The sequence below is a fragment of the Esox lucius genome, chromosome 5 (assembly GCF_011004845.1).
Source record: "Esox lucius isolate fEsoLuc1 chromosome 5, fEsoLuc1.pri, whole genome shotgun sequence".
In the NCBI taxonomy this organism is placed as follows: Eukaryota; Metazoa; Chordata; class Actinopteri; order Esociformes; family Esocidae; genus Esox; species Esox lucius.
The window spans coordinates 32,653,969-32,668,805 of NC_047573.1; the positions used below are offsets into that span (position 1 = coordinate 32,653,969).

At 41.9% G+C, this 14,837-nt stretch overlaps 1 protein-coding gene across 2 annotated transcripts; it reads right to left on the reverse strand.

Annotated features, from left to right (window-relative positions):
- Positions 1-5,683: 5,683 nt before the first annotated feature.
- Positions 5,684-13,125, reverse strand: LOC105030232 (DDB1- and CUL4-associated factor 7). Of its 2 annotated transcripts, none has more exons than XM_010903964.4 (7): positions 12,591-13,125; positions 12,134-12,292; positions 10,608-10,719; positions 9,651-9,769; positions 7,539-7,748; positions 7,169-7,286; positions 5,684-6,659 (listed from the first exon to the last, which is right to left on the reverse strand). In XM_010903964.4, the coding sequence occupies exons 1-7, from the start codon at positions 12,726-12,728 to the stop codon at positions 6,487-6,489; spliced, it is 1,029 nt and encodes a 342-aa protein (XP_010902266.1). In that variant the 5' UTR covers positions 12,729-13,125; the 3' UTR covers positions 5,684-6,486. The 2 variants fall into 2 exon arrangements, with proteins under 2 accessions (XP_010902266.1, XP_010902258.1); XM_010903956.4 differs by having other exon boundaries at positions 5,684-6,662.
- Between the last annotated feature and the right edge of the window lie 1,712 nt (positions 13,126-14,837).

The following is a 14,837-nucleotide window of genomic DNA, read 5'->3' on the forward strand; positions in this document are numbered from 1 at the left end:
CCAGACAACATAGCTCCCAGGGTCACTCGGGTACTCAAACCCCTCCACCACGTTAAGGTGGCAGTTCATGGAGGGGGGAATACCAATTATTGCTGTGTTAAAACCTAGTAAAGTTTGAATATCATGAATAGTTTTGCTCCGAGTTGGATTTTGTTGTACAACACGGTGGAGAACATGAATTGTCTTGGATTATAAAAACAGAATTAATCAAACAATACGATGCTTGGCTATATCACTATAACACTGCACACTTTGTGGCATAAACGTTTGGTGTCCCGGCGCCGGGACGTTTGAATTAAAAAGTATGTGCTTGGACACAGAGCTCTGTGAACAGCCAGCCTCTTTGGCAATGACCTTTTGTGTCTTGCCCTCCATGTGCAAGGTGTCAATGGTCGTCTTTTGGACAGCTGTCAAGTCAGCAGTCTTCCCCATGATTGTGTAGCCTACAGAACTAGACTGAGAGACCATTTAAAGGCCTTTGCAGGCGTTTTGTGTTAATTAGCTGATTAGAGTGTGGCACCAGGTGTCTTCAATATTGAACCTTTTCACAATATTAAAATGTTCTGAGATACTGAATTTGGGGTTTTCATTAGTTTTCAGTTATAATCATCCCAATTAAAAGAAATAAACACATAAATACACATAAATATCAGTCTGTGTGGAATTAATTTATACATTATACAAGTTTCACCTTTTGAATGGAATTACTGAAATAAATCAGCTTTATTCCCCTTACTTGTGCCCGGAATGACGGGGAGAATGTCGCCGATTTTGGACTTGCATGTTTTCAACGAATGCATGTCCAAAAGGCTGTTTCGCATGCAGGTCCTCCAGCATGTCCATCTGTTACACACAGTATTGGTACTCTTGGTGCTCACATTGGTGCTGTGCTTGATGTCGTCCGCCAACAAGGTGGTTTCGTTAGGGCTGGTTCGCACGTCTCCGATTGGAACCTGTGCGTCATCGGCGACAGTTAGTGGTGATCCTGAGCTCTCTCGAGGCGGACCTCGAGGATTGAAGGAACCCATGCACTCTTTTGTGGGGTGTTCCCAAGGGTAGGTTGACAATGTGCGCCCGGTTTCTCACACACTTCTTTGACAGGGTGGGGCATGCCAGGCGCTGAGAGCTCTCCATATTCCAAAATCGAGGTGGCCACAGACTTGTCTCTGGGGGACCCCGAGGCGCAAGTGGCGTCTCCATCCTGAGTTTGTCGTCAAGATTTGCGAAGGTTCGGGTGTGCCGAGGTGGATCTGTTTGCGTTCTGTGAGGATGCGCACTGCCCTCTTTGGTTTTCTCTATGTGCCCGGGACAGGCCTCCATTGGGTGTGGACGTGTCTGCTCATCGGCCGTGGTCGAGTGAGCTGTTGTACGCATTCCCCACTTCCACCGTGTATTATTCAAGGTGTCGCTGATGGTGGAGACGAAGCCATGGCCGATTCCGTACCGTCACAGAGTGTTGACACGGACGAACGGCTCATTCGGGGCTTTCACTATGATGGGCCAGCCATTATGGACTTGGCTTCTGAGAGGGCCGAGCTGATGTGCTGTGGTTTGACTGAGTCGCACCCAGTCTGGTTATGAGAGCGGACTCCACGTCCACGGGCTGCATGGACTGATGGAGATTGTGTACCCCCTTTGCTGTGACATTGACAATGTTCTGTCGTTCCTGCAATCCCTGGTTGTTAAGCAGAAGTCGCCCGGTATGCTCAAGGTGTGTGCGATATCGGCGTGTCGTGATGGTTTTCAGTAGAGTGTCTGTCTTTAGCCAAGACACTCCAACCAGACATGTTTTTAGCCAGACATGTTTCCTCTGTGAAATATTTTCTGGCTGGGACCCATCGTCTCAGACCGGTGGCCCAGCGGACGTTATTAATGGCAAAGGAGGCTGGGCTGCGTTGCTCCCCAACCCTGCTTTCCTGCCTAAGGTGATCGGAATTACATTTTGCTCCATGACGATGTTGTCGTGGGCATTCTCTCCTCCTCCCCATGCAGGTGTGAGCGAGGAGAGGTTGCACCGCTTGTGCCCAGTGTATGCTTTGGCACAATATGTGCAACGCACAGCTGCAGTGCAGGTTGCGCCCTTATTCTTTGTGTGTCACAGTGGTCCCAAGGTTGGGCCCACCGTTGTCTGAGCAGCATCTGTCTCACTGACTGTGTGAGGCGATTGATCTGGCATGTGTGTCGCGGGGCGTCCCTGCACCTAAGGGTTTCAAAGCGCACTCCATGTGAGGAGTGGCAGCTTCGTTTGTTCTCTTTTGGGGCATGGGGGACATCTGTGTGGCTGCATCTTGGAGGATGTCATTGCCGTTTGTCCAATTCTCTCTGAGGGACATAGCTCATTGGCTCATCTGGCCCGCTATGTAGTCAGTGTTTCTGTCCATGGCACCTTTGGGCGCGTTGGACTGGCTGGAGGGTGTCTTGAGGCGTTGTTCTCTGCAGTCTTCCGATTCACCTTTGTGGATTTCTGGTTGGGTGCTCGACCTTGAGTGGCAGTCCAGGATTTGACTCTCATCTGGGGCTGTACAAGTATTTTCCTGCCTGAGCATCTTCAATGCATGGTGTGATGCTGAGCGGCATCACAGTGCGCATTAATGTGTGGGGGCGCTAGGATCCTGCCTGAGGATTATACAAGGTGTGTTCCTTTGGGTTTGTGTTAGGTTAGAGTTTATGTCGTGACCTGGGTCCCTTGTTCAGGACTCAGTGTTGTTGAATCAGTTTTACTGCTTGAGGAGGTGTCGGGTTGTTTGGTGGCGTTTGTCTATTCGTTACATGCCTGATGTCTCAGTATACAAACATTTGTGCCTTTGGCGGAGCTGAATGGAAGTGTTTCAGGGACGGGGACTCTGTTCTTTGCTTGATCTGTCCTGTGTGGTGCCTGTCTCAATGTCGAGGATGGTGGTGACCGGCAGGGAGTACTTCTTCGGCTCACTCGCTAAACCAATAGGAGCGAAGCCCCTATGGGCAAAGCTTCACGAAATAGAATGATAGTTATTTTCATAAATCCAGTTCTATGAGTGGAGCGTCGCCCATAGGGTTCATGCCCTGACCAGTCTCTGAATGCTTTTCTTGTGAAGAAAGGTTATTCGGGAGGCTGAGCAGGGTGTGTGCCTCTCTGATGTAGCGGTCAGCCAGGGGAAATTAGCATATTTACATTTTCAGTGCCTGCCGATTGGCAGGGGGGTTAAACCAATAGGAATGAAGCCCCTATGGGCGACGCTCCACTCATAGAACTGGAGTTACAAAAGTAACTATCGGTTTGAGACATTATCTTGTCGCATACTAATCTGGCAAACTATATAACATGTAAGTATGCGATTTGAGATTCAGACAATGTCAAAGACGTGTTAAAGTATGAAGGCCTATCAATGAGCGTTGAGCACAGCTAGATTATTTCTACCAAGGGACTACCAAAATAAAATCTGATTAGATATTTTCTTCTCTTGGATATTAACCCTTATTTGACTTTTTCCTTTAAACTGAAGAAAGTCAAGAGATTTCTGTATTATACATTTTTCATTCTAATATTTTGCGATATTAGATGTTTGATTCCCTTGAGCTGTAAGACGTAATCATCAAGATGGAAACAAAAAAGGCGTGAAATGTTTCACTTTGTGTAATTAATCTAGAATATATGAAGGTGTCACGTTTTGACAATATAAGAATTTGCAACATTTCCACAATATATATATATATTTTTTAGATACCTGTAAGGTATGTTAACAAATACACTCTGAGCAAAACAAACCATTTAACCCCTGAAATGTTCAAGACTACCTGATGTCATACTCTTCAAAAGAGTGAAGAGTACTACCAACTGTCCTCTGGCTCCAACATCCTATTGCAAGCAGATGATGCCATCTTGTTGGGCCAGACCGTAATGCTGCGCTCAAAGTTAAAATATTTTCTACTTTGAACCCCAGCATCACTGACCTCACAAAGCTCTACCAATGTCCTTCCAGTTTGATTTTGTTGCTATACCAGCAAATGTCAAAAATGTAATACAAACAAATTGTATGTGTCAGAGTATCGCAAACTTCACAATTTAACAGTGAAATTGTATCATGGGTTCTTGGCATGGAATAATGTCAGACATTTTGTCTGGAAAAGCATTGATAAGCAAACTAGCTATCTACACTACACGGTGCTGGTGATGTACTACATACTAATGCCAGGATGCTTCCGACCTAGCGAAGCTGTGTCCGCCCTAGGGAAGCAGTTAGCGCCCTACCACTGGTCACGTGTAGTGGGGAACAGTCAGGGCCCTCTATGCCCTCAGAGAGGACCTAAGGATAGACACAAATCTGTGTATATGTTTATCTATTATAACTTGGAAGTTTGTTTTCCTGGATCCACAGATTGTATGCATAGCGTTGCATTTTTTTGCTAGGTAGTTTTATGTATGCTGAGGGTGACTTATGTTGTCTACTTTATAAATAATGTAGACCCTACGACATTTACTGTTGTACAGTATATTAAATGCAGCATACTCCTTTCATAGGGTTCCCCAGATTGATTGGTGCCATAGATTGCACCCATATTACAATAAAAGCATCACTGGATGAGAATAAAGGCAATTTTGTTAATTGCAAATCATTCCACAGCATCAATGTTCAGGTAAAGGAAAAATGAGGATAGTCATAGTTTGGTCATACTGGTACATTGCCTACATGGACACCAAAGGTTTTCAGAAAAAGCAGTAGGCTTGACAATTAAAGGTAATTCCTTTTTAGCACACAGAAATATTCACACAGGACAGGTGTCACAGTTGGACCGCCTTTGTCCCCACCATGGAGTCCTTTCAAGGTCAATTCTCCTCCACCATAAATCCTTGTAAACCTAAGGAATGCACTCTCTAAAATGTATTGTCTCCTGCTCTGTTCAAACTTAGGAGGACATGACGCCTTGGCCTACACCTCCCGGGTACCAGGCTCTAAAGACTTGTTGCTGCCCCTGTCCAAAGTCCTCCTGGCTGTGTTGCAGATCAAGACAATACCTGACGATTCCACCTGCCAGTCTGATAACCAGCTCCCCCCCCTTCACCTGGTTGTCCCTGTTCTTGTCCATCTGGTCATGCTTCTGACCAGGATTAGGTTTTATAGAGTTTGGAAAAACCCAAATGCCTTTACTAATTATTAAAATTTGTACACTTAAAATGTTCACTCGGCACAGCCAGAAGAGGACTAGCTACCCCTCCAAGCCTGGTTCCTCTCTAGGTTTCTTCCTAAATTTCAGCCCCTCTTAGGGAGTTTTTCCTAGCCACTGTGCTTCAACATTGAAGTTGCATGCTTGTTTAAAAAATATATACTTTTTTTTAAACAATATCAAATTTTTTGAAAAGCCCCTCATGGCATGTAATTTGTATATGTCATTTTAGACAGAATCTGTAGAGCCTGTCAGAAACATATTTTGTTGATAAATGTTTTATTCTTAAGAATTATATTATTTGGTATGACAGTGCTTTGATCAGTGCTATTGATCGTAAAGTTCAAAGCCGTTATTAATGTTATTAGCACTGATTCACAATAGTATTTTAGCACATTCTTAATATTTTATAGGAAAAACGAATGAAAATAATGTATTGTAGTAGATGAACACATTCCATGCTGATATTAAGACTGTTTTAAATAAATGTTTGTCATATCAGAACAGTCTGTGGCTGAAATGAAACATTTAGAGAGAACAATTGAATACACAAATAGTTTAATTCAGTCCTTTTTTAAATATAACCATAGGATCTTAAACTATGTGGTTTAGACATAATGGTAAGGTATTAAGGGAATAAAGATATTTGTACAACAAAATGGCCACACAAGTATTAAGTATGCACATTATACTGCATATAAAAAACTGGCTAAACATTTCTACCAAAGACTCAGATCCAATAAAGATATAGATCAATTCACATGTACAGCCGACTTGCTTATCAAACAACACTGAAAATATCAGATTTAAGACCAGTGGTAAGTGTAGATATAATAGCGATTAGCTGAAGCGTCTTTTGTATACTCTTGATTTGTCTTCTGTTTTTGACAAACAAGGTATCTTACAATGAACTGTAACAATTTCAAGCATGTCTTTTCAATGTCTGTCAAAAACGACATCTAAGAAGCAGAGAATTTTCAGACTTGAGAAGCCAGGTGGGAAATAAGTGCACCAAATTGTCTTGAGCATATCCATAACTTACTCAGAAGGGTGTAAACATTGTCTGTGTCACCCAACACACTCCGCCGTCTGAACTTAAATGGCCTCCCTATTATTCTCCTCAATGTTCCAATCTGGTATCATTATCACACAGTTCAGAACTTCAGTAACATGAGTCCCTTGTGACGTTGGATCAAAAAAAGATGCCATGTCCATTCTTGAGAAGGCCTGAGATATATGCTCACTCTCGACCACCTGTAGCTTAATAGGACATTAACACTGAGCTCAGATCAGACCCCGAGGATCACCTCAGACTGTCCCGCTAAGAGCTGAGCCCAGGTCATGTCAGACACGGAGAATTTCCAGGCAGTTGTTGTAGCAGATGGCAATCCAGTCAGGCTGGGTGGATGCCCACTGGACATTATTGATCTCGCCTTCGGCTGTGTAGGCCAGGATGGGGTCCTCGATAGCCCTGGGCATCTGCTGTATGTCCCAGATCAGCGCCTGATGGTCGTCCGCTACTTTGCGGACAGGATGAAGGGATTGTTGTTAGTGTATTGTGGACTGAAATCAATGCTTGTGGTCTGGGCGACTAGGGTGCGGAGTTGTTTATCAATTACATGGTTTTGATTTAGACACACGTTCTAGTTTTACAAGGTAATTTAGAGGGGACCCCAAGGGATGTAAATGGTAGGATGATAATAGAATAAATTGGACCATGTGTGCATTTTCTGAGTATATCTTTCAATATTATGGAAACAAAATTACATATGTTTCCATTACATTTAAACATTGCTGTTCTCTTTTGTTTATCTTGCACATTCACCATCTGCTAACTTAAGTATTTTCCAATCAAAAACAAATAAGACACTGTACCAAATACTATACTTTGAATTTCATGTCCAAACCATCAAAGGCTGGATCAAAATTTAAGGAAACGGAAATTTTGCACCTAGGGAGCTTAGCACACAGCTGGTTTGCATAATACTGCGTGGCTAAGCTTAGCAAGAGAAAACGGAGTTCTTACCTGCAGTACAGATGTGACAGGAGGAATGGGGCGCCCACGCGATGCCATTGACACAGGCCCGGTGGTTGTTGAGTCTGGCCACTGGGGTGCATGGCACACGGACGTCCAAGATCACCACCTGGGACAGACAGAGAGAGAAAATGCACATTGTGATGGTAGAGTAAACATAATTAAACACTACCAAGATTTTTTGGTTTAGCAAAATTAAACTGAATTCTATTGGTTCAATATTTTAGCCAGATATTATTGACATTGCTGTAGCATTTCTAATTGCATTCCCATATAAAAAAAGGATGGGGAAAAAAACACAGACAGGTGAACCAACAGTTTAAAGAGACATGCAGATAGGCAATCAGAAAGCAGGGCTGACCTCCATTCCATCCATGGCCATGGTGGCCAGGTAGTTGGGGTCCTGTTTGTTCCAGCAGAGGCGGAGCAGCGGGTGGTGCTGGGGGTCCTCATAGATGATGGTGCTGTGCTCCAGGTGGCGCAGGTCGAACATGCGCACCGAGCCGTCGGCTCCCACCGACGCAAACATGTCTCGGCCCCCTCCGGCTCGGCTGAACGCTATGTCGTAGACCTAACAGACATGCACGCCAAATGTTTGGTCCATGATTTGACAGAATATTTAGGAAAATATGTCTGACAAGGGGAAGCTTTAATTTATATAAGGCTGTGGCTACCGATACAGCCATGCCTACTGTATCGGAAACCTATTCTCAAACCTAAAGATAAGGAACATGATGTCATCTTGCCTGCCAATGACAATTTTTTTCACATTCTATTTCTACTGATAACCAGTCTGTGCCTGGCTAGCTTGAAATGTTGTCCTCTTTGTCATTCTAATATTTGCAATAGATTTCTGTTACAGCTGACAAGGAAATCGATTTGATCAAATATTATTTTGTGAATGAGTGGCAGCGGAAAAGGGTGATCTAGTGAGCACTAAGCTGGTTGGAGACTTACAGGAAACTATGGTAGCTGGTACTACACATTCCCAGGAAGTCAGTATTAAAACCTACACCTCTCAAAAAAATTAAGGGAACACAATTATCATAGGACAATACCAAGTCAATTAAACTTCAGGGATATCAATCTGTCCAGTTAGGAAGCATAAGCAATTGTGAAACCATATCACCTATCTTGGTGCAGATGAAAGTAACAACAGGTGCACAAGGAGAGGCAATAGCAAGACAACCCCCAAATGAGAATGGTTTTGCAGGTGGTTGCCACAGACAATTGCTATCTTCCTGACTGATTCTTCTCTAGTTTTGCGTTGTTCTAGTGTCCTTGTCACAACTGGTAGCATGAGGTGGTACATGCAGCCCATTCAGGTTACACAGGCCGTCACAAGGTTTGCGGTGTGTCCCAGTACAGTATCAAGAGCATGGAGGAGATACCAGGAGATGGGCCATTACACAAGGAGAGCTGGACAGGGCCGTAGAATCAACCCAGCAGCGGGATCGGTATCTGCTCCAGCGGGCTACTGGTGGGCGTGTTTCTGACGAAACTTTCAGAAACAGACTCCATGAGGGCCTGACGTCCTCTAGTGGTACCTGTGCTCACAGCCCAGCTCAATTGGCATTCGCCAGTGAACACCAGAATTGGCAGGTCCGCCATTGGCGCCCTGTTTTCTTCATAGATGAGAGCAGGTTCACACTAAGCACATGTGACATATGTGAAAGAGTCTGGAGACGCCATGGTGAATGCTGCCTGCAACATCATTCAGTATGACTGGTTTGGTGGTTGGCCCTGGGTTCCTCCTGGTGCAGGACTTTGCCCGGCCTCATGTGGCCAGAGTGTGCACGCAGTTCCTGGATGAGGAAGGTATTGATGCCATTGACAGGCCCTCATGTTCCCCAGACCTGAATCCAATTGAGGAGCTCACTGACCCCCTGATCCAGGTCTGGGAGCAGGTCCTCCAGGAAACCATTCACACGTGGGGGCCATACACACTACTGAGTCACATTATGAGTTAGAACAGCCTGTGATTTCAATTGTTTCCTTTGATTTTTGGTGTGAGTTTGAATCCAGCCCTCAATCTGTTGGTGATTTTGTTTTCCATTGACATTCTGTTCTCAACAAAATATGTTCTCAATGAATTACACAATGTACAGTTAAGATTTTGAACTTTAATATATTTTGTTCATTGAGTCCCGATGTGTGATTTCAGTGTTCCCTCATGTTTTTGAGCAGTGTATTAATAAATTACAAATAGAAATTTCTAGATCCCTTCAGGTTTCATTATATTAGCAAGTGCACATCAATTAACCATGATGTGCACTTGCGTCTCAAAACGATTTGCCTTACTGAAATAGTGGCCTTACTGAAATAGCATATGAACCTACCAATCAACTAGCTGAGCAGACCCATCTCACTTCAGTGTGAAAGCGGGTATAGCGACACCCCTACTAAGTAATGTGCAAGTGTTGACAGTGGATCTTTGTTTATCTCAGCTCTCGCCAAACTGAAGTGCGTTTACCTCTTTGTCATGGGCGATGAGCTGAGTCTTGACGTGGCCAGAAACAAGGTTCACCCGGCCCAGTACCTGACCCGTCTCCAGGCCCCAGATAGTGCAGGTGGTGTCGATACTGGAGGTACCTACAGAGACCAAATATGACATTAAGCTAAAGCCCATTGTAATAACTCACTCAGTAAAATGGCCAGTTTTGAAAGGTTTCTTAAAAAAAACATCAGTATCTCTTTTTCCGCTACCTAAACAACCACGTCTCAGTTCCCAGAATCGCAGTGTCATATTACCAAAAAGATTTGTTCGGAAAATGTGTGGCTATTTGAACAAACTTTCTAAAAGTATCACAAAAAAAGTAAACATAGTGTCTTAACAATGTTATGCCACTGCAAGCCACCATAACAGTGTCTATGTGCCTTATAGAACAAATAGATCAAACAAATCCTGAGGGCTGAGTGTTTGTAGGTTTTAGTTCTTCACTTGTACTTGACTGATTAGCTCACTGATTCTAACCTGGTTGTCAAAACAAAAGCACCCGACTTTAAAAGTCAAGGATGTCTTCTAGTAGCCAAAATAATGGACCTGTCTCAGATTTTTTACAAGTGACCGTAAGCATGGTGGGATGACAGTTCCCCGCCTGTCTCAAAGCACCTGATTTCAATATACTTCGCATCCCTATTCTTTCAAGTGCATCATTGATTTTGGTTGTTACTCGTATATGTAAAAGGCAAATGTATTGTTTTGTAGTCTGTAGTAACTACGATTATTCCAGAACCACAAACAAAAGGAGGATGAAGACAATTATTCTATTGCAATATACTTATTTTCAATGTTGGGTGAAACCAAAGTTATCAAGCCTAGATGACAGTATAACATTTAACAGACATTGCAACTGTTTTCACTTCAATGCTGCACGATTTGATATTAAGAATATATAAAAGGTAGTAATAAAAAGGTTCTGATTCTCACCAAGCAGGTTAGGGTCCACCTCATTCCAGTCAAAAGATGTAAGCGGTGCACAGAAGTCAGAGTTTTTGTTGTTGTTGAGCAGGCATTCAAGGCGAGTCTCTGTGTCACTCACCTATCGGGATCAAAAGAACAAAAAGGTAAACACCTGAACTGAAGCAGACATTGCTTTACATATACCTTTTCTGTTTTTGCACCATATAACTTGCTCTTTCAGCATGCCATTAATACAAAGCTACTAAATGCAAGACATTCTTCTAAATCCAGAATGACACAGTTTCACATAATATGAATCTACGATTTCTGTAACTATACATGTACTATTTGTCATGGTCTCTGCAAAAACACGACATATTTAGATTAGATTCAACTTTGTCACTGAACAAGTACAGTGAAACGCAGTTTGTGTCTAACCAGAAGTGCAAATATAGGAGTGCAGAACATTTACAAATATTAAGTCTATGTATGTACGTACGTACGTACGTACGTACAAGTGGAATGTATAGATGTGCAATTAATGCAAATGCATTACATATGGCAATTCTGAATGTGCAATAGAAGCAAATAGAGGACAGAAAATGTACAAGGATTATGTACCATGTATGTACAAGTGGGATAAATAGTTGTGGGGTACAAGGGGTACAAGTGGCAATTCTAAAAAAAACAATTGCATTTTGAATTCGCAATCAAGGCAAACTGAAGGAGTAAGGTAGAATGTGCAACTGAAATGCAGGGATAGCAGCAATGAGGTTCCCGAGGTAGACGTGTGTGTAACAATAGAAAACTCAAGTACAGTGACAGTTCTAAATGTGCAATGAAGGCCATTTTAAGGTGCAAGTCGGCATGTGCAAATGAAATACAGGAATCGCAGCAATGACACATACCTGTAAGCTTTAGAAATAGGATCCATTGACTAAAATAATGTTAATTGCTAACTAGCTGGTTAGTGTAAGCTCAATAACATCTAGACTAGCTAACACGGCAGGTTAGTGCAAAGCAAACGCTAACTACAGCCTGCTATTTGGTACCAGTGGAACTGTAGATTACACATTTTTTTGGTAACATTAGGTTCTGAATCAAATAAGCTATTGTAATGCTTTATTCTTAAATTAAATCTCTTCAAATATAATACAGCTCCCAAGGAAAGAAACTGACCAACAATTTGGTCTCCAAGCTACTGTCTCTAATTTGTTGTCATGCCAAACAACAACTACCACAGAACAGGAACACAGTTGTGAATAACTTTATAAGATGATAACTCCCATGATTCCTAGTAAGTGATCCTGCAGACAAATGTTTTGGTGGTGATCAGGAGAAAATGTTAGTAAGGACCCATAACTGTGATGGCATGAGGAAAGACAAACTACATACTAGTTCCAATAAAATATGCCTTACTCAAGTGTCATTGGAGAGAAAATGATGCCCTTTTAGAATCTGAGGGCCTAAGACAAACATTTTTGTGTCTAACATGAACACTTTTTGTGTAAAGTCCTGAAACAAGTTGGAAAGTTGTTGGCTATTGTTCTTACCCTCCAAATGCGCAGGTAGTCGCCACTTGTAGCCAGTAGGTCAGGATACACCCCTTTGGTGTCAGGAATCCACATAATCTTTGTCGTAGGGTAAGGATGGTCAAAGGTGTTCCGGCAGACAAACTCTGAGCTCTCCTCCTCCAATCCAACTATCTGAACCTAGGGGGAAACAGACGAAAACGGTTTTTGTGTGCGGTAAGATCAAAGCCATAAGGTTGATCTCATATTATACCAGCAGCTTTTCTGTGATGAGGAAGTGTCATCAGCCTATGCTTTGTTTATTTTTATTCATGACAATAGAACTAACTGGCAATGACACATTATCTTATTTCAATAATTGTAATGGCCTATATAGGATACTAATCCGAACTATAGTAATACAAATTATAGTATGCTAATCTTATTTCATGTTAGGATTTGAGAGGAAAAAAACGTTAGCCATTTATAACGTTAGTACCTTGTTGTTGTACTCCTCCACAAAGCTGCCAAGCGCGAGGCGAAAGCGTTTGTCTGGTCGCACACTCCAATTCATTGCATATACCGTCCATGGCGCCTCGTATTTGTAAATTTCTTTACGCTTACCGTGAAGCGACATGGTCAGAGCAGCAAAAAAGCAGTTTCTTCAATAGATACCAAATAAGGCGAACTATTAGCGGTGACTTAATTTACGAATGGGTAGATATTTCCGAGCTAAATGCGTCTTGGAGCCCGATGTTTTTTTTTCTTTGTACTGTAGCGAACTAGCGTTACCTTGGTCGGCTGCAACTCAACGTTTCAATTTAGATACGTTGTATCATGTGCATTATAATATTACACCAAAACATAATTCTGCCCTCAGTAGCTTACGTTGGCGAAGGTTGGGGGGAAAAAAATAGAATGATCACACAGAATGAACTCCGGGAAACTGCAACAAACAGAACATTCACAGAAGCAATGGCGGCTGTCTTGACCTATGTGAAGATAGCTACAATAGCGGAATTAGAATGTAGCCTTCAACATAAAAGTCCCCGATTTTAACAGAAACCGTGTAATCATCCCATACAGTATTTTGATCAATGGTTCCCAACCGGGGGTACTAGGGCCTCTGAGGGTACTCAGCTTATAAATAGGGGTACTTGAGAAGACTGACGAGACCATAGGCTTTCTTGTAAAATGCACGAGAGGTACTCCAGGGCTACTTGGTGCAGGTCAATTCAGTTTGTGATATAGTAACCGGAAAAGGCTGGGAACCCTTGTGAAAAACAGGTTAAATAATTTAACATCAATAAAATGCAATTCATTTTTGATAAACAGCAAACAATGGTGTACAATCACGAGGTGAGGCTATACAGTCCACAATGTGTCAGTTCCAGATTAATTTAGTTAAATGTTCATATAATACTAGTTATTGCTTTGCCTAATAGGTGAAAACTCTACAGTGTTGCCTTCTGTGGGTGTTAGAGAGTAGGCTGATACCCTACTTCATTATTAAACAATATCTGTAGTGTAGGCTTTATGGTGAAATATAAATGTTCAACACACCTTATATAGTGACTGCGAAGGTGATTTCCCACAACCACAGACCTGTAACATGAGCTAAGATGCTAATATTAAACTGTAAACTCTTCTGTGGATGTCACCAAGCAATTACCAGAGAGTTTGGCCAATGTTTAGGATATTTAGTATTGTTCTAATATACATTCTGTTACATCACATTGTTTATATTCCAAGTAATGATAAAAGGGGGCTAACATGACATACAGTGCCCTCCATAAGTGTTGGGACAGTAAAATCAAAATTGCTATTTGTGATGTACCCTCAATACATATGAAAATATGTCAAATGTGACATAACCCACTAACTCAAACATGACATAAACCTGTGCTCTATAAAGGATGGCATAAGCACTGCTTGATGAAGGCTTTATGAATTGTATTCAAATGAGGCATGACAAGGTATTTATAACATTGTCAAGCAATGCTTGGACTGCAAAAAGATCAGCCACAAAATGTTATCATCATGTAACAGTTTGTATTCAACCCTGGTTTTCAACATGTTAACAGAAGAGGGATACCTGAGTTTTAGTTATGTAGTCAAAGGTAGGATTATTGCAAATCTTTCAAATGAACCTGTCTATATGCATAAAAAACTTTACAGTAACCCATAAATTATGAAAAAAAAATTATCACCAGAATAGTGCAATGGAATTTTTGTATCAGGAACAGCGCTCCACTTTGTAGGGTACATGGGTAATATTAGCAGCAAATAGAGGGTATTTACAGAGAGTGGGGTGGTAGGGAGTGGCAGTATCAGGCATAAGTTGCAAGACATTACCTGTCAACACCCCCATTTTTCTAGTTTTTATAGAAATGTAAGCAGTTCAAGTCCAGTGAATAACCTGAAATGGTACCAAGGTAAGCGGTAAGCAGTTCAGGTTACCACAAACTGAAAAATAATGTACATTTCAGAGTAATTAACGGCATTTTTCAGGGAAATAGTAATGGCTTAATAACTTACAGCTGTTCTAATACTTTTAATGTAACCTTGAACATTGAAGCTAAAAATTCCAAATCATCTGTCTGTATAAAAGCAGTGTTGGAATAGATTGTTAAGCATTATTTGGACAATATTGTACTGCAGGAAGTAGTATATTGGTAAGAAAAAGGCAATTAACAAAGGAAGACAGACAGACCGTTATAACCCTTAAAAATGCAGGTCTTTCCTT

What these genes read in the sequence shown, in the direction of transcription:
- LOC105030232 (XM_010903956.4), bottom strand. Translation starts at nt 12,728, where the DNA reads ATGTCGCTTCACGGTAAGCGTAAAGAAATTTACAAATACGAGGCGCCA. An exon ending in GGTGGACCCTAACCTGCTTG is followed by an intron (nt 9,770 to 10,607) that starts GTGAGAATCAGA and finishes TGGTCTCTGTAG; the next exon opens with GTACCTCCAGTATCGACACC. An exon ending in CTGTCACATCTGTACTGCAG is followed by an intron (nt 6,663 to 7,168) that starts GTAAGAACTCCG and finishes CTGTCCGCAAAG; the next exon opens with TAGCGGACGACCATCAGGCG.